General features: G+C 35.2%; 1 protein-coding gene across 10 annotated transcripts in view; it reads right to left on the reverse strand.

The window, feature by feature from the left end:
• CEP170 (centrosomal protein 170) overlaps nt 1-26,807 on the reverse strand; it is a 117,866-nt gene that overhangs the window by 86,122 nt on the left and 4,937 nt on the right. For all 10 annotated transcript variants that reach the window (XM_036235345.1, XM_016151237.2, XM_016151236.2 and 7 more), the window contains exon 2: nt 933-1,078. In XM_036235345.1, the coding sequence (XP_036091238.1) occupies nt 933-1,037 (105 nt within the window). In that variant the 5' untranslated portion in view covers nt 1,038-1,078. The remainder of the gene's footprint in view (nt 1-932; nt 1,079-26,807) is intronic.

Consider the following 26,807-nt stretch of genomic DNA (forward strand, 5'->3'; position numbering starts at 1 on the left):
TAAGTTCTATAAAGTAAAGTAATAATACCATGCAAATTTGATTCTTCTAGGAATAATTCTGGGTTTCTCAATCTCAACACTATTGATATTTTAGGCCAGATAATTCTTGTGTGCGTCTGGAAGGGGTGGGAAGAAATCGCTGTATACTGTAGGATGTTAGTAGTGCCCTGGCCTCTTGACCTCTACCTACTAGACATCAGCAGCAATCACCTCCAACCCCCGTCATTTGTAACAGTCAAAATGTCTCTAGATATTGGAGAGGTGGGTGAGATGGGGGGCCAGGGGCATAGGCAGGATACCCGCAGTTGAGAAGCACTGGGATAATAAACATCTCTACTCTAAATACTTGTTTACAGTTCTGAACAAAAAAATGGGGTGGGGGCAAGAGAATAAGACTTTATTCTAGATTGCTGGGCCTACCTATTAAAATTGCTAAGTTCTCAAAAATCTGAAGATTTTTTTTTTGGCTAATCACTTTACTCAAAGTAACTCCTGTATACATAATTCAGTAAATACCAACAATGTTTAATTATGCTCAAACTATTGAAAGGTATCGTAATGAACATAGCTAAAATAAATTAAACTAATATCAGTATCACCGAAGTATCTGTGGTTAAAATTCAGTTTTCCTTCATGCTATGCTAACTTTGTGAATTATTTACAAGTCTCATTTTTAAATTGCATAATGTGATACTTCTTACTTCTTAAGAATAAACTTCTTTACTCTGAGCTCTCATTTTTCAAAATTTAATCCCCATGACTTATTTTTAAATGATTCGAAGGGGAGAAAATTAAACTAGTAGCTAGAGCTAAAAGAGGGAGAGCCAGAAAGTTCAAATCTAAATGGTGTTCTTTCCCAAAGAAGTAGAAACATATTTCATACCAATTCCAGGTTTTGAGTACACACATATATAGAAGGCTGATACAATTACCTGCAACATGAGCTCACAGTCATCTCTCCCAACGAAAATCATTTCTCGTGGCAGCCTGTGACGAGTGCCTCCACTGCTCACCAAAAACCAGGATGTTAAGCTCATTTTCTGCTTAGCTTCTAAATCTTTGGCAAAGCTACGTCATCCTGCAGAAAGATATTCATAAAAACACACATTCAGATATTTTAAGCTTTAGCATCCAATCATAAAACCCTATAAGTAGGTCTAAGAATAGAACTGCATTTAACATTCACCCCTGACTAAATAGAAAGTCCATGGGTCCCAGGAAATGACATATCTATCAATTGAATTCTCATTAGTAAAGTAAATCTATAGACTCCAAGACTCTCAGAGTTCAATGAAAAGAGAAAACTAGGCAATTAAGGAGGTAATCAACTAATAAACAGTTATTGTACTCCTGAAAAACTACGACCATCACTTATAAAGGTCTATGATCCTGAAGAATATGATCACGTTAGAATCATGTTAATCTCAGTAAACACAATCAATATTATACAAACAAATATCTAACTTACAAATGATTTAAGACAGACTAAATTCAAATAAATATATTGATATCTAATTAAGAACAGTAGAAACCAAAGTAATTGCTTCTTTGTCTACCAAGTGTATACCACTGAACACACTTTCAGAAACATACAATTTCAATTCTGTCCTCCCATGTATTTTATATATTTTTCTAGAACGACAGTTGCTAAACTTTTTGCTCTCTCGTGAGGATGGGCAGTGGCAGCAAGCCAATGCTCCCAGTAAGCACACCACGAAGAAGATAAACAACTGATACTCTACAGTATCCTCTGTCAACAGTGGGGTTTTTCTGGATATTCTGTTTTGTGTTTTTGCATCCCATCATGACTACAAAATGTGTCCCCTGCTTCTGGTGAGAAAAAGGAAAAAAAGCAACTACTCTTGAAATGAAACTCAAGATAATTAATTGCCCAATTGTAGGGTAAAGTAAGTGTTTAAGGTAGACTGGGCTAAGCGTTGACGTTGGGAAGTTAGATGTATTAAATGTATGTTCAACTTAGAACATTTTCAATTTATGATGGGTTTACTGGGATATAACCCCATCGTAAGTTAAGAAGCATCTGTACTCAAGCCTACAAATCAGTTTATCTGTCAGTTATTCTTCCAAGAAAAAAAAGGTGTTTCATGAAAGAAGTGGCTTGTTCAGCTCATAACTCAATGACATAAATGTTTTTCCTTGAGACAACCATGAGTTTTGGCACACAGCACAGGTGTTTTATGTGTGTTTCTGCTCAGTCATACAGAATATTAAAAAGATGTGATTCAAAGGTTAAGATTAAATAAAATTAATCATCTTTACCACTTCATCAAGGACATTCTTAAGTGAAACAAGTTTTTCCTGAAGTGCAAATGCACGGCAGTGCAGAATACAATTACTATTAGCACAGGTTCGTGCTAATGCCTTGATCTATGCTAAGGAGCCAGCAGCTTTACCCACTACTGTGTTTTGTACTATCACTTTGAATGTCAATAAATAAATAAGGCAAATAATGGTTTTATATTATTATAAAACACTTTTAACCTTGTGGCCCTTGACATGGTTTTGGGGACTCACAGAGGCCTGTGGGACTGAGCTTTGAGGACTACTGTCCTGGAGGATGTGGTTATGTCATGAAGAACATAAACCTTGGAGTCACCCAGACCAACAGAGACTGACTTCCGGTTCCACCATCTTTCATTCTGCATGACATTGAGCAGATTATTTACTTCATGTCCCTTAGTTCCTTCATCTGTAAAATGAGGATAATGATAGTATCTACACAACAGATTATTCTTATGAGTCAAAAAAATACTACTTGTAAATATTTTTTCCATGAAAGGCTACATTCTGATACAATTTAATGAGAAGCAAACTACGCTACAATGAAATGAGATATTCTGCAATAAGAATTTACCTACAAATTAAAGCAAAATCCTGTAAAATGTAGAATTCTGTGTTAAGGAAGGTAAAATTCTATATATTACACATTCATCTACACATTCATCTAACAATGGGTTTCAAAAAGAAAAACAGGCAAATATTTTCTGCAAAGCTAAAACAACAAAGCCTTACGCCCTTCTCGGCTTATCTAATTGACAGTCACTTTATGTGGATTCTTAAATATGCCATTCACCTAATTCTTTGATGCAGATGTTCTCAGTCTTCCATCTGTCTACCTGCTGTCAAATTAGTTTTCAATATTTCATGTGTATGTCCCTGCCAAACAACCGAGAATCAAAAAATATTTTACCCAAGAAAAAAACCCTTCGATCTAAATATAGCATATAATTTGCATCCTGCCTTTTCAAGAAAGGCCAATTTTAAAACATGATATTCATAAGTAGGTCAACAGTTATATCCTTATTTAAGAGAACTGAACAAAAACTACTACAGTAAGCAATGTTAAAAGGTAATCAAATCAGCCTAAATACAGTCAGCTATCACACCAGACATGGGCAACAGGAACAATTTCTTGGCATTTTTGACATCACAGTTATATGTAAGCATTGGACCTTTGTCATGACCAAAAAAAAGAATAGACCCTGGTTCAAGGCAAGTAAGAGCTATGTGGAACAGACATGGACCTAACACACAACTTGAAGCCAGGTCCCTCAGCATGTCATCCAACCCCTCGCTGAACAACAGATACATGAGCAACGTTAAAAATGGTTGGCTGAAACTATTGAGAGATATGGGGTGGTTTGCCTCATCGCTGACTATAATGCACAAAAGATGAGTATAATTGCTAAAATACAATATTTTTTAAAAAGCATGTTCCAATGTACTGTATACTTGAAACTAATAAAAAATTTTTAAAAAGCACATTCACAATCTCATACATGCACCTGAATATTTTTAGAAGTAATACACAAATGGAATTTTTGTTGAAGTTGTCCGTTTTCCCCAGGTTACTCTTTCGCGATGATAACATCTATTTATACAATTACACATATGCTGCTATATACGTTACAGAACTACAAACTACAGGCAAAGGAAATTCTCAGTTCATTTTGACAAAGAATCTAACAACTAGAGAATCCAGCAACAAAGAAGATGCAAGCTCACATTTTCTTTGGGAAAAAGATCAACATCTATAATTTCCTCTTCTCCCTCTAGGACAGTTCAATTTATCCACAGGAAGAACCCTCCATCTTTCTCAACAGAGGGCAATAAACACACTGCTGATGTTACAGGAGCTGAGCCAAGATGGAGTGGCTGGGAGGATCTCACCACTCTATTTGCAGTTTCTACATATTTAATTTCCTGGTTAAGCATAGCACTTTACCCCATCCTTGCCTGAGACTGATGGTCACATGTTTGTTTTCCCTCCAATTTATTACCTTTAGACAATAAAGTAAAAAAAAGGGGGTTGGGCAGGGGCCCTAAGCATTCTTTTTATAGCCTTTCAAAAGTGACCTTGTTTTCGATTCATACCTGATCCCTGCCTTCCAAGATTCTTGGTATCTCATTCCTAAGTCTATCCAAGATTCTCTGAGAATTCATTTGTTTCTTGATGCCTCCTTAGTAGGTACTTAGGTTTCACTTTCTTCCTCCAACAGTTTCCTCTCTTCCAGAACTTTCTCAACTTTACTCTTCCCAAGTGGTTTCCTCTCATTCTTTGTCTTAGTGAAAGTTTGGGAAGAGATAGAGAAAACTCCAGGGGTTCTATTCACTATATTTCTTGTTTACTTTTCTCAAAGAGAGAAATAAAACTGAAACCGTTCCTAGAATAACACTTGATTGGTAATATTTTAGTTATTTGAAGCTTTCCCTTCTTCAATTATAGGCAGGTACATAAATGTCCTGATGATCATGGTATTATGGATGCCAAAATATAAAAGCCTATAATTGTCTAAGCACAAAAAACTTCTTTTAACATACGATTTTGAAAAAAATACAGGAGAGACAGAATAGCTATCTAGAATATAATAAGATATCTCAATGACTATGTACTATTTCAATTTTTATCATGTCAAAATAATTTTTTCCTTTCTTTTTTGCAGATTGATTCAAGAATTTTAGCTGCTCTAATAGAAGTAAATTCTTAATAATATCTGCTCTGCTATTTGTAGTCTGGCTATTTCATTCTCATCTAAATTCAAATTTCAGGTTAGATATTAATAATATTGCAAGCACCAGCTATGATTCAATGAAAACTAAATTTAAGGGGCAAATATTGCCACAGTCAATTTAGTCTAATCTGGATATGCCCCCAAGTTACTGGAGTAACGAGGATAATGTAGTTCATCACGTAACATATGATATGCTAATATGTTTTCTTACTCTCAGCTGAAATGCCTGAGAATATTCTTGGTAGATGCATGAATTTGGAAAGCTAATTATGAGTAAAACTAAAGGATCACTTCAAAAAACCTAGGTTATATGAGGAAGTACTTTGAAATACATTTGTTACCTGTTATTTATTATCCTTATCAGGCACAATTTTAGAAGAGAATAACAATGAACGAAAACTCCTTACCTTAATGGAACTAATATTCTAATAAGATAATATATAAATACATTAAGACCTGTGATCATTTTCTCCAGCTTAACCCTTACCTTGGTAAGAAATTCTACAAAAGCTATGTACAGACATCATGGAAAAGGGGAATAGGAAGACCCAGGAATCTACTGAATTGCCTAGGCATCTATTTTGGGACTCTGGTGTCCAGTTAAAGAGGATGCTAAGGTTCAGTGAATTTCAGTCTTTCCCATGCTACTATCCCCATTCCAACAGCTGTAGGAAGCAGCCTGTGGTCAGGGTCCTTCATTTCTAGTGTGGCTTGCTGGAGCCAGAATATGCATTAAAGACCCTGTCTTCCAAATATTTGATTGTGTCCTCTGATTGCTGCTTTTGATCACTGAGCGTGGTGCTGGCCGCCACTGCTGCAATCCCCATGGGCTGAAGCAGCTTTCAAGGAATTTTAAGAGGCAGTGTGTATTTGTTGGTTTGTCTTCTTTCACTTTTTGAGAGCCAGGTATTTAAGGAAATCTTTATCAGGTCACTCGCTGACCACAGAGATGACAGAACAGAAATTTCCGTGACTACAACACAACAAGGAACATATATATATCTTGCAAAAATAGTTTGGAAAAGTAAAAAATCGTTGGCTTCAGCCCTCAACAAGAAAGGTTCAGCAATCCCCGAGGAGATAAATGGATTTCCAGATGTATCACAACATAAATACTTAAAATGTCCAGTTCCCTCTCTCCCCACCCTCCTTAGCCCCACCTTCCATTTACAGGAATAAATATATATTTGGACATAACTTGGAGATACTGTGGGTTCGGTTCCAGACATTGTAATAAAGCAAACATTACAATAAAGGAAGTCACATAAACTTTTGGTTTCCTGTACATATAAAAGTTGTGTTTACACTATAGTCTATAAGTGTGCAATAGCATTATGACTAAAAAAATAACGTACATACCTTAATTTAAAATACTTTATTATTAGAAAATGCTAATCATCATCTGAGTATTTAGCGCATACTGATGAACATGCAGCATCCGCAAAGTGCAATAAAGCAGGGTGCCATAACATGAGGCATACGTGCATATGAAATCCTATTTATAAGAAAACAGAATTTGACAGAACCCTTTCTTGATGAATCCTGGACATCGTAATTATTAGCGAGAGATGTTGAATAAATTGTCATAAATATGTAAATGACAAATAACTAAGAGAAATCAGCAAAATGATACTTGAGAAAAGAATATCGGTAAGGAGATAACACTTATATAAAATAACTAACTTACTAGAGGGGTTCAACATCAGATCTGAGTAGGTGGAAGAAAGTTTGAGTAAACTGGAAGACAAGACAATTGAAATTATTCAGTGTGAGGGATAGAAAGAAAAAACAATGAAGTAAAATTAACAAAGCGGGAGGAACCTGTGAAATATCATCAAATGTACCAATATATATATTACAGGAGTCACAGAAGGAGAAACAGAGAAAGGGGAAAATATTTGAAGAAATAATGGGAAAAACTTCCCAAATGTGAGGAGTCATAAATACACACATCTATGAACCTCAACTCCAAGCAGGATAAACACACAGATCCACACTGAAACATAATATATTCAAACTGTCAAAATTGAAAGAAAAAGACAATTTTGAAAACAGCTAGAGAAGAGACTTGTCATGCACAGGGAATACGCAATAAGATTAACAGCTGATGTCTCCTCATTAACCATGGAGACCAGGAGGCAGTGAAATGACAATTTTAAAGGCCTGAAAGGTGGAGAAAAAAACTGTCAAGCAGGAATTCTATAGCTGGCAAAACTATCTTTTAAGGATAAATTACAATTAAAATACTTCCAGTTAAACCAAAGCTGATGGAGTTCACTACCAGTAGATTGGCCTACAAGAAATGCAGAAGAGAGATTTTTAGGCTGAAATGAAAGTATACTAGATGGTAACTAAAAGCATAAGAAAAGAAAGAGAACATTGGTAAAGATAACAATATAAGTAAATAGAAATCTATTATTATTGTACTTTTGATATGGTTAGTAATTTCTCTTTTCCAATATAATTTAATAAGCATATACACAAAACAATAATGTAAATCTGTTTTAATAGAAATACAATATATAAAAAGGCAATCTGTGACAACTATAATATAAAGAGGGAGAGAATGGAGATGAACAAAAGCAAGCAGAGTGTCTATATACCCTTAAAAATTTAAGATGTTAATTATAATCCTCAAGGTCACAACTAAGAAAATAACTACTATATATATATATATATATATATATAGAAAGGCAAAAAGGGAATCAAATGGCACATTATAATAAAAATCAGTAAATACAAAAAAAAAGGAGGTAGTAGTGGAGGACCTAGGGAACAACAGAAAAAACACACAACATACAGAGTATTGATAAATGACAGAAATAAATTCTTCAGAAATCATATTAAAAGTCAATGTATTAAACTCTATTAAAAAGCAGGAAAAGGCAAATTAAATAAAATATGATCCACTTCTGTGATCTATCTACAAGAAACTGTAGATATAAGGCCACAAAGAAGTTGAAAGTAAAAGAATGAAAAAAGATATTTCATGCAAATAGTAACCAAAAAAAAGTTGAGGTAGCTACATTAGTGACAAAACAGATTTAAATTTAAAAAGGTAATAAGCAAGAAATACATTATATATTTATGAAAGGTTTGACGCAGCAAGATGATATAAAATTATAAACATGTATGCACCTAACACCTAAAACATATAAACAAAAAATAAACAGAATTAAGAGGAATAGATTGTTGAAGAAAAATAGTTGAAGACTTCAATCTCTCTCATTCAACAATGAAAAACCCAATCAGACAGAAGGAAGTAGAGAACTTAACAACACTGTGAATCATTCCGACCTAACAAACACATACACAACACTACACTCAACTAAGCAGAATCACATTCTTTCCACATGCATATCGAACATTTTCCATGAAAGACCATTAAGTTAGACCTAAAGCAATCTTAATAAATTTTAGAAGACTAAAATCTTACAAAAAAACTTTACTGATCACATTGGAATAAAATTAGCAATTAGTAACAGAAGGCAAACTGGAAAATCCTCAATATGTACAAACTAAAAGAACACACTCTTTAACAACCAATGCATAAAAGAAGCACTCATAAGAGAATAACAAAAAACACAGACAAATGGAAACAAATATACAACATATCCAAACTTATGTGATATAGCAAAAGCAGTGCAAAAAGGGAAATTTATAGTTGCACATATTAAAAAAAAAGACCTCAAATCAATAATCTAATTATACACCTTAAGGAACTAGAAAAAGAGCAAACTAAACCCAAAACTAAAGGAAAAACAATTATAATGATTAATGTGAAGATAAATCATATATGAGAACAGAAAAACAACAGAGAAAATCAATGAAAAAAAGTTGTTCCTTTAAAAGAGCAACAAAGATGACAAACCTTCAGCCAGATCAACCAATAGAAAGAGAAAACTCTCATCATTAAAATCAGAAAAAGAAGGTAACAATACTCATTTGAGAGAAATAAAAAGGATTATAAAAGGATACTGTGAATGAAAAAAAATGTATAAACTAGAGGAAGTAGATAGATAAATTCTTAGAAACACACAACCTATTCAGGTTGAATCATGAAGATACAAAATATTGGAATAGTCTATAACTAGTTAGGAGACTGAATCTGTAATAACACATTCCAAAAAAGAACAGCCCAGGAACAGATGTCTTCACAGGTGAAGTCAACATAAGATTTGAAAAAAAAAAAAACAAAACACCAGTCCTTCCAACAAACTGAAGAGAAGGGAAGACATCCTAATTCATTGTATGAGGTCAGTATTAGCTAATACCAAAGGCAGACATTGAAACTACAATAAAAGAAGACTACACCAACATTCTATATCAATGCCAACAATTTTCAGCAAAATACTGGCAAAATGAATTTAGCAGCATATTAAAAAGATTAAAAACTATGGTCACATGGAATTTATTCCTGGAATAAAAGGATAGTTCAATATATGAAAATCAATGAATGTAATAGACCATATTAATAGAATATGGTCATGTGGGCAAAAAAGACCCATGTGATTATCTCAATTGATACAGGAAAAGCATTTGACAATATTCAAAACTTGTTCGTGATAAAAACACTCAATAAAGTAGGAACAGATATGAACTTCTTCAACACAATAAAGACCAAATATGAAAAGAACACAGGTAACATCATACTCAATGATGAAAGACTTTTGCTCCTAAAATCAGGAACAAAACAAGAACATCCACTGTTACCATCTCTATTTAACATAACAATGGATTTCCTAGCCAGAGTAATTAGGTAAAAATCCCAAGGAAAAAAAAAATCCACTTAAAATTCATATGGAATCTCAAAGAACCCCGGTGAGCCAAAGCAATCTGGTAAAAGAAGTTGAAGGACTCACATTTTCTGATTTCAAAGCTACAGTAACTAAGCAGTGTGGTGCTGGCATGAAGACAAATGTATACATCAATATAATAGAAAATAAAGTCCAGAAATAAACCTTCACATATATGGTCTATTGATTTCTGACTAGGATGCCAACACCACTTAATGGGGAAGAAGCAGTCTTGGAACAAACTGCTGGGAATATTAAATATCCACATGCAAAAGAATGAAGTTTGACTCTTATGTAACACCATATACCAACATTAACTCAAAATGGATCGAAGACCTAAACGAAAGCTATAAAACTCTTGGAAGAAAAAAAAATTGCATGACCTTGTCTTTAGTAATGGTTTCTTAATGACACCAAAGCACAGGCAACAAAAGAAAAAAACAGATAAACTGGACTTTATCAAAATTCAAAACTTTTCTGCATCTCAGAACACTATCAAGAGTGAAAAGCATGAAAAGAAAATACTTGCAAATCATTTATCTGGTAAGAAATTTATATCCAGAATATCAATAATTAGGGAAATGAAAATAAGAAGCACAATGAGATATCACTTCACACCCACCAGGACGGCCACTATCAAAAAATGAAAATAAGTGTTGGTGAGGATGTGAAGGAACTGGAATCTTTGTGTATTGCTGGTGGTGATGTCATTAGATGCAGTCGCTGTGGTTTCTCAAAAAGCTGAAGAGAGAATTCCTAGGTACATACTCAAAAGGATTGAAAAGTATGGACTCAAACAGATAACTGTACACCAATGTTCACTGCAGCACTATACAAAATAGCCAAGAGATGCAAACAAGTCAAGTGTCCATCAATAGATAAAAAAAAACCCAAAAAACAATTTATGATACATACAGACTTCCTTCAGGTCAAGATGACATAAAAGGATGACACTGTGCTTGCCTCCTTTCACGACATCATCAAAGTTACTACTCAACTGTAGAACAGTCATCACTGGGAGCTGCCTGAGGTCTGGCTGAACAGAAGTCCTACAGCTGGGGACATACAGACGAGGCCACCTTGAGATTGGTAGGAGAGGCAGACCTATGAAAGGGGCCAGTCCCACATCTGTGTATGGTGGTTGAGAATCGAGAGGGATATCTTAGCTGTGAAAGTTCCCACAGAGGAGTGAGGGGTCCCAGCCCCACACCAGACTTTCCAGCTAAGGGTTCCAGTGAGAGGGAGAGAAGTCCCCACAATCTCTGGCTGTGAAACCAGCAGAAGTGGTTTCAAAGGTTCACAAAACCTTAACAAGTAGCATCTGGCATCAGTGTGCTCAGTACCTTCAAGCCCAGCACAGGTGATAACCATCTGCTGATTGCTTAGTGACAATTGCCTGAGGCAGGGCCCTTCTAAGGAGGTCCTGGGGCTGACACACCTGGAGGCTTGCTTCAACCTGAGCTGCATCCAAGGACCACACACCCGAAGGACAGACAGGGTAGGCACCAGAGCCCTGTTAAAGTGAATCTGCTCCACAGGGTCAGCCCTAGGACAATATTTCCTCCACTGTAGTCACTGGCCAGTCCTTACAAGCAATCGGCCCAACGGTCAATCCCTCCCACGACATGCAAATAGCAACCGAAGCTCAACTACAACAGGAGGGCACATACGACCCGTACAAGGGACAAACCCGGATCACTCGCCTCGGGTGACCAGGGAACACTAAACCACAGGGCTCCACAGGACACCTACTACGTAAGACTACTCTACGAAGACCAGAAGACTTAGAAGCCCTACCTAATACATAAAAACAAATACAAGAAGGCAGCCAAACTAGGGAGACAAATGAACATATCCAAAATGAAAGAATAGAACAAAGTTTCAGAAAAATAACTAAACAAAATGAAAATAAGCAATCTACCAGATACAGAGTTCAAAATACTGGTTATAAAGATGCTCAATGAACTTAGGGGAAGAGAGATAGAAAACATAAAAATGGACATAGAAACTATAAAAAAAAGAACCAGCCAGAAATGAAGAATACGACAACTGAAGTTAAAAATACATTAGAGGGAATCAAGAGTAGATTACATAAAGCAGAGGACCTAGTCAGCAATTTAGAAAATAAAGTAGCAGAAAACACCCAAGCAGAACAGCAACAAGAAAAAAGGATCCCCCTGCAAATGAGGACAGTTTAAGGGGACTCTGGAACAACATCAAGCATACCAACAATCACATCATAGCAATACCAGAAGGAGAAGAGAGATGGAAAGAAATTGAAAACCTATTTGAAGAAATAATGACTGAAAACTTTCCCAACCTGGTGAAGCCCAGGAAGCTCAGAGTCCCAAACAAGATGAACCCAAAGAGGCCCACACCATGATCACCATACTCTAAAATGCCAAAGATGAAAGACAAAGAGAGTATCTTAAAAGCAGCAAGAGAAAAGCAGTTAGTTACCTATAAGGGAGCTCCCATAAGACTGTCAGTTGATTTTTGAAAAGAAATTTTGCAGGCCATAAGGGACTGGCATGAAATATTTAAAGTGATGAAAAGCAAGAGCCTACAACCAAGAATACTCTACCTAGCAATGCTATCATTTAGAATCAAAGGACAGGTAAAGAGCTTTCTAGACAAGAAAAAGCTAAAGGGGTTCAGCAACACCAAACCAGTATTACAAGAAATGTTAGAGGGGCTTATTTAAGAAGAAAAAAGATCAAAAATATGAATAACAAAATGGAAGTGTGTATTTATTAACAAGTAGTTCAAATGTAAAAGGATGAAATACCCCCATCAAAAGAACAGGTGGCTGAATAGCCAAGAACGTAAGATCCTTACATATGCTGCCTACAAAAGACATAAAAGAGTAAGCATTGTTATGATCCACTTATATAAATACCACAAATAGGCAAATATATAGAGACAGACAGTAAAACAGAGGTTATCAGAGACTGGGGGAGAGGGGAATGGGAAGTTATCATTAATGATGAATAAGTTGTAGAAATAGACAGCAGTGTCAGCTACATATTGTGAATGTAGTTAATGTCCTAAGTTGTACACCTAAAAATGGTTAAGGCGGTAAATTTTATGTTATCTATATTTTACCATAATTTTTTTTTTATAAAGGAAATGTAATTGGAAAAGAAAAGCCACTCAAGCCCTCTCTTTCTCTACCTTGAAATGCCTGTTCTTAAATTGGAGACACAGTAAAACTTTATTTTGTTCAGTTTTGTATTTATTTTTGTTTGTCTTAGTATGAGATATTTTGGACAGTCAAGTTTTCCACAGAACTGAGTTTTTCCCTTAAAGTAGGGATTGGACAATTTTGGCCTTATGACTATTTTTATGAATAAAATTCTACTGGAACACAGACAAGGCTTCTGCATTACAACTGAGACCATATGGACTACGAAACCTAAAATATTCACTTTCTGGGCCTTTACAGAAAAAGCTTGCCACCCCTGCCTTAAAGTATCAATGTAAGTTTTTAATTTTACCATTTTGCATGAAAATATTTTAAAATATATTTTACATGTTCCTACCTTTTATGACTCAATATATGGGATATTGTATTTAAATCTTTATTAGTGGTTCATGACTATCACTAGTTATCAACAACTAAACTATGCTATAAAATAGTGGTTTCCTCAGAATTTATTAAGGAATACGGGATGTACTGTCCTAATATCTAGTTCTGCATTTCTCAGAACTCATGTTCTTTATGTTTTTTTCTCTCTTCTTCCCTTTTTCATTTTAACTTTTTCATTCTAACAGTCCCATTCCCTCCTGCAAGGCCTTAAAAATAACATATATATTTCAAGTAGGCTCCGAATGAACAAACAGAATCAGAATGAGAGTGCGAGTGAATAAAGTGCACGTGTTTTCATTTACAGGCTTTGAAAAATAAATTCTGTCACTCTGAAGGCTTTAGGTTATTTTTGGATCTTTAGCTGGTAGGCAGCAGAATTCTACAGGTGAGATGCACTGTAAAAGCAGATACTACCCTTCCAAATTAAAGATTAAATTAAGAGCACTTAAGTTCCTTGAATGAGAAGAAAGGAATCTGATATACCAAGGGCACTACTATTTACTATCTGATACAACAGAAAAATTTTATCTTATGACGAATTTAAGAGACTAAAACACTAGTCCAAAAACTTAGTTCAGTTTTGGGGATTAGATAATATGGCATATGAGGACTCATTAATCATGAAACATGGAATTAATGTGTATATGGCTTAGGTTTAGACTTAACAAGCTAAAGAGAATCAGGGTACTAAGAGTTCTACACATAAGTGAAAAATCAACAAAACTTTAAATACGTGTGTTTGGGGTATGAGAGAACATGTAAGAACCTTAATTACAAATAATAAAAATTCCAGGAAATCTCACATAAGAATTACAAACATTAAAGCCTATTTGAAAAATGAATACAAATGTTTTTGCTTCATTTAAATAATTTAACAGTTTGACAATATAACTAAAACACAACCCAAAATTCTTCCCTTTCCAATACCAGTAATTCTCATCAGCTTTTCTTACACTGGAGTTGCTTAATCTTAAAAGCCTACGACGTTAGATATGCAGACTAGACATAATATAAAATTTTATTAGTCTCTATCTTCTGTGCTTATTAATTTCAGCATTAAAGAAATCCCAGAGTATGACAAAATGCAAAACTAACAGACGTGGTCTTCCTCTACGCCCTTCCTCATGGCAGAGAAAACCACTCTTTTCTCTGTGGCCCTATAGTACTTTGTTCTAACATCATTGTGCTATCATTTAAACTATAATTAATTGCATTAATGACATTGCACTACTACTCTATGATTATGTCTCTAGTTGGTGAGCTCTCTGAGGGCAGGAAAAGCCTATCTTCCCCCGCCCACCCTTCTTTCAGTAAACACTGATTGAGAAACCTACCAAAGCAGGCACTTTGAGCATTTAGGGTGCACAAACCAAACAAGCAAGAAAACCTTGTCGCAAGGAACTCGATCCTTAATGAATGCTGGTCAATGGATGCCATGTCAGAGATGAGCCTGGGATGGGGACACCGGGGGTGGGACAACGCCGAGAGTTGAAACGCAGAGGTGTTTCTTCACGCTTCCCCAGGCCTCGCCCATGTTTCATCCCTAGTGAGTGTCTGACAGGGAATGTCTGATGAATGAATGAATGAAAGAATGAATGAACAGCTATGGACCTGCGACACATCCTCCTGAGGTGAGGGTGGTCTTGAAATCCCCAGGGATGAGGGGTTAGAAATTAATCATTTAACCTCAGCTACAATAAGACGTAACCATTAAGTCGTAGTTGCCGCCCCGCCTGGCAGTCCCTTCGCACGTGCTCTTCAGCTCCTTGTCACGGCCGCTTCGTAGCTGACGTCTGGAGCTCAGGTGGGCGAACACAGCAGCAGAATCCCAGCGCCCCTGCCACGTCCCTGGCAGCTACACTTAGCTTTAAGAATGAACTCACCTGCTACATCAGAGCTCATTTCATGATCTAATGAACAAAATTTAATATTTAAGCATTAAATAATTAAAAAAAAGTTCTGCAGATATTCATAGGAACACATAGCTTCACTATTCTTTTAAGTTTCAAAATTATATATACTTTACTGCTTTTGTTTACATCAATGTTGCTTCTAGTTACTTTTTTTAAAAAAAATTTATTGTTAGTTTCAAGTATATTGTACATTGGTTACACATTTGCTTCCCGTCACTTTTCAAATTGAGGACTGAAGTCTGAGGGATCTTAATTACGACCTCGAGCTGTGAGATAGGCAACAAAAGTGCACTTGATCTACAACAACGTTACAACAGAACTATGAAATGACACATCACATAACCCGCAGCAAAGGACTGTTTACTTAGATTATTAGGTTTGTGGGGGGAAAAAACTATATAAGTGACAGTCCGTGTATGCAATTACTTGAGCTAAAACACATGTTAAGGGCAGTCTATCCTGATGCTTCCGGCAACTGGCGGGCTGATTCATCACCAGATGGCTGTGAACCTTCTCTTACCCCGCAACCTTGCTATTGCAGAATAAGAAATAACTGGTTTCACGTTAGGGCTATCAATCTACACAGTTGGAAATGCTTTCCTCTAACCCGTGCAATTCTCATTTTAACAAAACATGATCTATTTACGTGTCCATGTGACAATTGTTCTGGTACCAAGATGTATGAAAGGTTGCCACTGACCTCCATGCACTTGGCCCAGCGCCTAGCTCCGTTTCCTGAATGAATAAATAGTAGAAGAATGAAGATGTGATGTTCACAACAAAATAAATGAAGCTTAAAGCAAGGGGGGGGAAGTGACAAAGTTAACCTCCTCAAGTTGTCATCCGAACCAGCAGTAAAGCTTATAAATTAAAACGAACTATGCCATTGCATCAACTGTCATATAACTCGTTTTATAACTTGTCTTTTTAGAAGTATTTTTTAAATTAAGACTTAATTTTTTTTACAGCAGTTTTCGGTTCACAGCAAAATTGAGGGGGAAAGTACAGAGGCTACACACATGCATAGCTGCCCCCATTATCGACATCCCCAACAGCGTGACACACTTTTCACAAGTGTTGAACCTATACTGGCACATCATTATCACCCAAAGTCCACAGTTTACCCTACAGTTCACTCCTGGTGCATAACTGTGGGTTTGGACAAATGTACGACGGCATGCGGCCGTCATTACGGTACCAAAGAGCATTTCGCTGCCTTGAAAATCCTCTGTGTTCCCCCTATTCACCCTTTCTCCTACCAAGTCCTGATCTTTTAATGTCTCCACGGTTTTGCCTCTCCCAGAATATCATACAGTTGGAATCATACACTATGTAGCCTTTTCAAATTGGCTTCTTTCACTTACTAATATGCATTTAAGGTCCCTACATGTCTTTTCTTGGCTTGACAGTTGATTTCTTCTAATATTCCATGTCTGAGGTACCCTAGTTTAGGAATCCATTCATCTGCTGAAAGACAACTTGACTGCTGCCAAGTTTTGACAATTATCAATAAAGCTGCTCTAAATATCGTGTCTTTTTTACCCCATCATACCAAGTACTCACAAAAGATAAGTGAATAAATTTTAAACAAATGTATCAATTTGGGATTCACATTTAACATGTCCCCCCTACTAAATCTCCAGTAGAAAAAAACATCCTCAATACTAAGGTCTCTACCTCCCAACACCACATATTTCTGAAAATGAAAAAGAATAGTTAGGGTTGCATTTCAAGCCAAGGAGTCAAGACCAAATACGGTACAGATATAATTGGTCATGTGTCATAAAAGCAAGAGACCTAATTTTCAATAATATTTTATATATTACAATATAGGTAGCATTTACCATGTGCCAGACACTGTTCTAAGAACTTAACACACACATATGCGTTTTTAATTACAAAAAATTGTATGTTATGGAAAATGGACATAAACATTACATATCAATTATCAAGAAGACTCCATTTTATAAAGTACCATAAAATGAATTAATCATTTTTTCTTCATTCACAAAAAAAGGATTTTTTTTTTTGCTTCATTCAAAAAAAAAAATTACTAAGCACTCAGATAACACAGAGATGATCAAGACAGAAAAAGTTCCTAATCTCACAGAAGCAAAAATAGACAAATGAGAGCTAAGTAAATGAGTAAGACAACTTCAGGGACAATGGGAAGACAGGTACAGAGAAGACAAGAAAGCGTGATTTAAAATTTTTGGGCTGGTTCTATCGAGGCTGGGTGGTCCGGGGAAACATCTCTGAGAATGTGACAAACACCTAAAACATATTCAAAAATTTAGCTCTGCTGTACAATAAATTGACCTAGGACAGATAATGAAATACACTCTGGGGAAAAAATTATTTTAAATCCCCACCCCCACTTGAAACTGTCCAGCTAATCCAAAAGAATAAATCCACAGCTGTGCTTTTTTTGGATACCTACCAAGATACTTGTTCCATGCTCATTTGAACAAACTCTGTACTGGGAAAATTTCACCTTTCATATATTCATGATTATTCTGGAATAAAGGCACCAAACTGTGCCTTTATCGTCAGCCATATAAATACATTATTAATTAAATCTTAAAAATATTAAAGCAAATATATATTGAGAAAAACACAATTTACAACTACTGCTCTAGATAGCATTCAAGTGTAAAATATGTTTTCATAAAACATAAATGAAGGTGACGTGCCAAATATGCAGTCATATATTCTGCATCTGAGTTTGCTACATGTTTTTAAAAGAAGACTCAGATTTGATGGAAAAAGCTAGTGATTTAATAAAATACCATTTCTTCATAAAAATCACTTATAAAATGCTTAAAGAAAATGCCTGAGAAAATAAGTTATATTTTTCCATAAATTATCTATCTAGGCATTAAAAGTTCTTGCCAAGTATTCTCTGTCGGTTTATGAAAAATGTAAAGTCTGACTGGCTTTCTTTTGTGGAACTGTACAACTGTGTTAAAATATAATTTTGTTGTTTTACATCAATAACTCATTTAAAACTTAGATGCGAACATTTATCAAATACCGCTTTCGTGCCAGGAACTGAGTGAGGTGCTTATACTTTCATCTTTCATTTAGCAACCTTAAGTATATGAGAAACATTTTCCCCTTGAAGTTAAATGGCTTACTCAAGGTCACAAATCTAGTAGTAACAGAAGCTTTCAGAAGCCAAGTTCTAGGCTTTTTCCAAAACCAGTCTCCTTTGTATTTTTCTCAAGTATATCTTAAAATGATGCCAGTGACCCTAATTCCTATAGATTCAAATCTGGCTTAAGAGTTTGATTATGACTGAAAAGCAGTATATTTTATCTACCAACATGTTCTCTGACAATATCTTTTTGAGCAATAAACACTGAAAGTTCATGGAAAATTCAGTCTAAATTCAATCTACCTCATACCCTCCTGCCTGGCCACCAGCAGGCTCCCAGATTCTCTCTCTCAGTCCATGGACAGATAAGAATTAATCAGTTTATATTAAATTCGGAGACCAAAAATCAGCTGACCCATCTAGAGAAATGAAGCAAATTTAGTAAATCAAGGTACAGCACACAACAGAAACCTTGAATTTGAAAGAACAGTAAACTATCTCTAGGCTCACTAAAGGACTTTAAGTCATATACCACTTAGAAGCAGGAAAAGGTGCACAAAATTGTCTCAAAGAATGAAAACAGAATCCACAGAGGGAGTGATAGTGGGAAGAAAGGAGAATGAGTTAGGGTCTATAAAGCTCTGAAAGGCAAAGGTTTTGATTCACCTTTTTTAGTTCACCCTATGACAATTTCTCGTTTCTGTCTTTTGTCTACAATGAATTTTAGGCACATCACTGCCTAATGTGCCCTTTAAAAATAGTTTCTGCTCATTATCGCTACCTTTCTTTTTTATTTGCTATACATTTACTGTTTGAAAAATTGGTATAAACCATTTAAACCACAGTATCGGCACAACAAATGAAAAAAATAAACTTTGAAGTGCGGAATAGCTAACAAGTTTAAGAGTATGTTTTAAGCAGGAAAATATTTTATAAATACATAACAAATGCACTTACTTACTGCCTAATTAATAAGCCTAAATTATTCAACATTTTTTTACCTTCATGTTAAATTATAATGCTCATAAACATAGCAGTACTAGGCAATAAAATTATGATATTGGAAAGGTTCTATATCTACACTGTCCAACACCTTAGCCATTAGCCACATGTAAACTGCTGAGCACTTGAATTATGGCAAACACATCTTAGAAGACTTTTTATTCTATTTAATTTTAATTATTTAAATTTAAATATTCAAATATTTAATAGTGGCTATGTTAACTAGCTCAGCTTTAGAGAAACAGGAATCATATGTTCATTTACATTAATTAAGGATTGCTTTAAATACTTCATACTTGTGGACTATAAACACACTAATTTTTAAAAGTTGCTTTACTATTTTTCAAAAGTGTTATTAAAACTTTTAATCTAGCTCTTGTGACTAGCTCCTTGTACATGCAGCAAAGTTGGAATATAAAAATATAAATACCCAATAGAACCTAAGGATATCTTAGCCTTTCGGAATGCTATGTCCTAAAATTAATGAACTTTCAAAAAAGGGATTAGCGTATAGTAAGCTGTAAGAACTTACTCCGTTTTAAATGTTAAGTTTTTGCATTTTGAAACCTTATTTTACAAAAGAATTATTTAAAATATGTTTTAAAATGGGTTATCACAAAGTATAAAAAATTCTGGCAACCCCGAGAAAGAAATCAAAGTACAGACAGCAAACAGGGTGTTTAAAGCTCTCCCCTCTTCCCCTCAGTGCCGAGCTTTAAAGGGTAGTTTGTGATTCTGATTCTACCTCCTTATCTTTCAACTTTTCTTGAATTTATCCTATGCATTAAAGACTCAGTTTCTGTCCTCTTTTGTCCTTTAAACTGCTCTTAATTAACCATGGTCAAAAATGTCCTCCTAATCTTTAAATCCAATGATTTTTAATATTCCTCTTATATCACCTCTCAATACCTTTGATCACTCTTGCCTTCTAGAATCATCACTTTGGTTTCCTCTCATTTTGTGGCCTCTCCTCATTCTCTACCTACTCTTTAAATCTTTGCTTTTTAGGGGTTACTTCCCAATACATGATCCCACTGACACTTCTTTGAAGCCACTGGACTTCAAACACTGTTTTTGACATTACACCACACATCTAAATTTCAAGTCAAAAGCTTTTTTATAAGATAGAGAACACAGCTCTAATTTCTTGCAAATCATTTTCAGTTCAATGAGCCCTCAGAATTAATTCGACAAAAAATTTTTTGGGAAAAAAAAGAATTCTTTGATCTTCTGAACAACATCTGCCTTTCCTCCTGTTTTCCCTGATCTCGGTGAATGACATTACCAACCACCCAACTTCTCTCTCCCCTAATCTCCCTTTATTTAGATAAGTCACTGATGTTTGCCACAAAAATGTATTTTCTAATACCTCAAAAAGACCCTTTCAGCTTGGATTGACTGGATTTACAATATGGGAGAGCAGGGATGGGGGGAATGGGCTGTAATTGTGAAGACTAAAGAAAAAGAAATTTAAAAAGGTACAGGGCACAGGAAATACAGAACGTGCTGATTTAGAATGCCGAGATTGGAGGAGGAAACTATAAACTGGGCCCAAGAAAAGGAGAAAAAAGAAAGAACAAGTCAGATATTAGAACTCCTACCGCCAAAAATAGATACCTGAGAAGTAGATGAAAGAAATGGTTAAGACAATGTTTTTCGACAAAATAGTCATCTCATATATATCTCGTCTTACAAATATGAAGGGCAGGGGGTATTAATTTGCAATTAACCTAAAATCCATTAGCAGAAAGATGCCAGATTCTATTAATATGAATGGAATTATGAAATATGAATCAACTCTGTTCTGTTATTCATGGTAATTACTAGACACGCTTCTGCTCAACACCAAAGAGTCCCATCCTCTTGTCCTCAGGCCACCCTCCCCAAATTTCTAAATTTTACATTACTTACCCTTCATTTAATGGTATCCTATTGGTTTTCACCTATTCAATTTGCGAATTTTGCATGGCTGAGTCTGCACAGAGGATCCTTAACGTTCCAGAATTTGCTAGGCGCCACTTAGAAACATAGGGTCAAACTGAGCTCTCTCAACTCAAGCAAAGGCTCTGATTCACCAGCCCAACACAGAGTGTCACACACAGGTGAAGGGTAGGCAGGTAGAGGACAGGGGAAGTGTAAGGTAGTGAGATCAAGTATTTCACTCCTAGATTTGCTAGTCTATTTACCATTCCTTTTTAAAAGTGCGCATGCGTGCGCGCGCGCACACACACACACACACACACACACACACACACAATGTCCCTGACCCTCAAAAAAGGGACAGCTCAGTGTCATCAGTGTCACTTTGTCAGCTAGCTAGCTACAGAAAAACTGAGTTCAATAACTCTACTGGAATAGGAAACTACATTTTATTTTTAAACTATTTGTTTAATACAGCAGAAGCTGTTATATTTCAGAAAATTTAAAACTGAAACAATTTCAAATATTTAAAAGCCCTTCTCTTACACACACACACACACACACACACACACACACACACACAGAGCATGAGCAACAGCAATAGCAATATCAACAGCTTATTTTGAAGTTCATCAAAATGAAGAACGGACAATGGATATAGATGGGGTGTACATAATACACTGTCACCATGAAATGCAATTTCCCTGTATGTTTGAGAATTTTCATTACAAATATTAGAAAAAATCTAGGAAAAATATTAAACCAGATATACACAGCCCCTTGTATGACAAAAAAAGATATATCTAACAAATTAATTCTAGTGAAAGGAGAGAATAATTTAAAAAGTAAAAACTCTGAGAACAGTATATGTAAAATCTACAGTACACCCAAAGCTGTATGTACTGAGAAAAAAAAATGTATAGTCTTTAAGTGTATTCTGTTAAACCAGAAAAAAAGTTATTAATAAGGAAGCTAGTAATAAATATTATAAATTAAAAAATAAATCAAAAATAAAAAAAATGACAAATCAAAACACTCTTTAAAAAAAAGTACTAAAACCCTTGGCAGATTTTTTTCTTCATTTATTATATATAAATATTTAGGTTATAACCACGGACATGTTTTTTTAATTTATGAAATAACCACATCTACAACTTTATGCTTCGAAACTTAACAAATCTCAAGTGAATAAACTTTTAGGAACAAGAAAATGATATAACTGACTCAAAAACAGGTAGAAATTTGACTAGAACCTAAAAATACTCTCGAAAACTAAGGCCCCTCAAAAGCTGTTCGAGTCCCCTTGTCATCTTTCAGATCATGTACTTATCAGTAAACTTGTTGTAATCTCAAATCAAAGGAATTTTTTGAATTAGTTTCACAAAATAATTCCAAAACACATCTGGAAAAAATAAGCATAAACAGGTAACTAGGTAAGTTCTGTAAAACCAGGGTAGTATAAACAGTCTGTCCTTTTATAAACAGATATTATAAATCTAAGCTATAAAACATGGTAATAATACAGCAGTGCAGGAATAACTAGATAAGTAGATGAAATAAAAGATCCAGAAATTAATCCATACATATTAGGAAAATAAACTGTGAGATAGTTATACAATAAATGGTACTGAGACAAAAGTTTATGTATGCCTAAATACATTTTAGATAAATTAACACATTTGCATGTAAAAAAAACAAATCTTAAATTATACAAGAAAACATACAGGCAAGTATTCAATAAAAGTTTGTCCGGTGGGGTTGTTTCATAAGGAAAAGGAAAAGAAAAAATAGGGCCATATACAAGTTAAAATCTTTGTTGGGTAAAAATAATAAATTTACAAGGCAAATGACAATCTGGGAAGAAATATTTTACAACATGTATGACAAAGGACCTGTTACAAGTGAATACAATGAACATTCCTTTCCAAAAACTGAGCAAAGGGGCACACACACAAGCAATTCCATTTAAAATACAATGGCCACTAAACATATATATTTAAAAATGTTGAGATGTATTACTGATAACAGAGAAATATAAATAAGGTTTTTAGTTTATCAAGTCGGCAAAATTTATAAAAAGTTGTATGATATCCAGCATTGGCGACAGATTGAAGAAACACCATCTCACACACCAATGGTGGAAGTGTATATTGGTATAGATTGGTGGTGGTGGTGCGGGGGAGGTGTTATTAAAACATTAGAAAAGGTTTTAGAATTGCACACACAATATTTAGAAATGTAATACAATTAATTTATTGAAACACTGGAAGAGGAAAATACTGATTTGCACAGAAATTTAAAAGTTAGAAATGTCCACTGCAGGGCTGCTTACAATGTAAAAAATATTCTTAATTTCCATAAATTGTAAATTACAAGTATGATAAAATGGACTCTTATACTTCCATGAAAAATTAGTCAGAAAGTTTAATCTCATGATAAAATGTAACCAGAATAAACAAGAATGTGTAACAGTGATGTCTCCAGCTAGTGGGATTATGACAGTGTCTTCTTCCTGATTTAAAGGGTATTTTCTAAATTTTCCACTATGTGCAAGGATTTGTTTTGTAATATGAAAAAAAAAAAAACAGTATGAAAAAATAAGGTGGCTTTCAGTTTGCAATGCATTATTTATTGACTGAGAAGTATTTATTGATTAACCAGGGCAAATGATATCATATAAAGTCCTTGTGATAGATATTTTGAAGTTACAGTCCACTACTTGCAATGTTTCCTTTTCACCAAAATGAATGTTTTATACTTTACCCTGACATCAAGTGTACTCATTTCCCCTATTTGTTTCCTCAAATCAGTTTCTAGCTGACTGCCTGGAGTTCAAGACTCCTAATCAACCCCTAAGCTTTGAACTGTATGTTTTCTATTCCACGTAGCATGCGACAAACCACATGACAAACCCAGTAAAACACCTTCGAGAAAAAAAGCCAGTTAAAAGAAGGAACTTCTCCCTGTTGGCCGTGGGAAAAGTAAGCTAGCCTGCTTATGTTTTTCTGACTTCATTCTCATTTAGACACTTAGAATTAAAGGATGAGTTGGGATTAGAGAAAGTTATTACCTCAAAGCCTCTCTCCAGCATCATCTCCTTTTCTCCACCCTCAAGAATATTATAGGATGATGTGCAAAACCGCCTATGGGGGTGGAATCCATGGGAAGCAAAAAAATGATTCTTACAGTCAGAATAAAAACATATTTCTATTCATTACTCCAACCCAAACATTTCTTCCAATTTAATGCTATCCAGTGGCACCACACGTGGGGTAAGGGGCAAAGGAGAGTCCTACCTGTAAGTTTATCTTCATTTGTCCTTTCCATCTACATCATTTGTTTTTCAAAATAAACCTTCGAGGTAGGACTATCGCTAGCTTTACTTTATAGATGAAGACACTGACCTTCTGAAATTTAAGATCACACAATTAATGCCTCCAAGGCAACTCCTGAGAGCAAGTTCTTCTGAGTAGCACTGCCTCTCCTGTTCAAGCCTCTGCAGCAGCAGCAGCCACATCGGCCACACAGCAGTGGCCTATTTATGATTAAAACCCTGTTCAGGCTTTGCATTTCGTAGTTTCTAAGGGAAGATAACTGTGAACATCGCCATTGGTAAACCCGAATAAAGCAAGATCTAATAAAATTATTTTCTCATAGACAATTTATAGGAAAGAGGATATTACCTGATTTCTTAAGAAATATTTAGGTGATTAAAGGTGTTGTAAGTGATGGATCATTCCTTATCTGTCAACATTTTTTCTTTACTTGGCTTCTGGAATGGTACACTCATTACCTCACTGGCTACTTCTTTTCAACGCTCCTTGATGGCTCCTTCTCTCTTGCTAATCCTTCACTGTCAGTAGCAGGTCTCAATTCTTAGTCCTCTTAGCGATATAATTAATGAACTCTCGATCTATGTCTTCCCATCTTACAGCTTTAAATATGGTCTACTGATGATGCTTAAAATTTAAATATCTTCAGTCTGAATCTCTCTTCTGAATTCCAGACTAGTATATTCAACTGCCTTCTTGATAGCTCGACTTGGATGCTTAGACGTTTCAAACTTAACATGTTCAAAATGCTTGATCTTCTAAAACCAGAACCTGATAACTTTCACTATCTCCAGAGTAAACCATTAACATCTTTGTCTAGATTTTATCTAGACTGAGCTCATCTCCCAGTTCCCACGCTTTTCTTCTCCAGTCTATTATCCACAAAAGGGCCAGAGCCCTACTTTAAAGATATAACCCAATTCTTACGCCATTCCCCTGCGCAAAACCCTCCAATGAAATCCCAAGGCAGTTTAAATAAAATCAATACGATCTCTATCCAACTTCGTATCCTCCTATTTTTCCTTCCTCTTGCTCATTCACCTCCAGCCAGTGGCCTCAGTTTTCTGAATTCGCTCATCTCATTCCTATCTGAGGACCACTGGAACTCTCTATCCAGAGATCTACATGTCTTGCTTCCTTACCTAATGCAAGTCTCTGCTAAATGTCACTTTTGCAGAGAGATATTCCCTGAAAATTCTAAAAACAGTAGCTTTCAAGGTGCAGACCATTGTATAAAGAGACTATCTTTTTATTTATTTATTTTTTACTTTTTATGGTGACATTGGTTAATGAAATCCATCAAGTTTCAGCTGTACACTTTAACAGTAAGGCACATATATATTGACACTGTATTCATCTCCCACAGGTAGATTTCTTTCTGTCACCACATATTTGACCCCTTTACCCCGTCTACCTCCCCCTCCCACCTCCCCCTCTCCCTCTGGTAACCACTACTCTATTGTCCATGTCCAAGAGTCTTAAAGAGGCTATCTTTTATGTGAAAGAGAGGAGGTGAATTAAGAAAATACACTGTATTTGCTTAAATTGAAAAAGATTTACTGAAAGGATACATAAACATAAAAAAAGTTACTTGTTGGATTAAGGAAAGTGGTCACTCTCCGATAAAGTAGAGGGCGGGGAGAATTTTTCACATGATTTCTTTTTAAAACAGTTTGATTTTTTGAACAATTTGAATGTTCTATTTGAATTCATATTTAAAAATAAGTAAAAAATAGCAGTCCTCCATAACTCTCAATCCCTTTACTGATTTATTTTTCTTCACAGTACCTATGTTTATTGACTTTAGATCATATAACTGCATAATCATCTATATCCTCCACCAGACTGTAAGCTTCAACCAATACCTTTAGTACTGAAGGATACAATGGTTTTCTCCTTAATTAAAAACAAACAAAAAGGTTCAGATGGTTTTCTCTTTGTGTCATCTTTTACCTCCACAGCATATTTTATTTATGTAACATTTATTCTATTTATAAATCTGCATGGCTTTGTCCTTGGCTATATCTAGTTCATGACGAGGATGAAGACATAAGAGGGCTGGCTAGTTAAATTTATAAATGTCAAAAAGCCAGGAAGGGAAGCTAATCCCTTGGATGACAGAATC

The sequence above is a fragment of the Rousettus aegyptiacus genome, unplaced genomic scaffold (genome assembly GCF_014176215.1).
Source record: "Rousettus aegyptiacus isolate mRouAeg1 unplaced genomic scaffold, mRouAeg1.p scaffold_m13_p_18, whole genome shotgun sequence".
Classification (NCBI taxonomy): domain Eukaryota; kingdom Metazoa; phylum Chordata; class Mammalia; order Chiroptera; family Pteropodidae; genus Rousettus; species Rousettus aegyptiacus.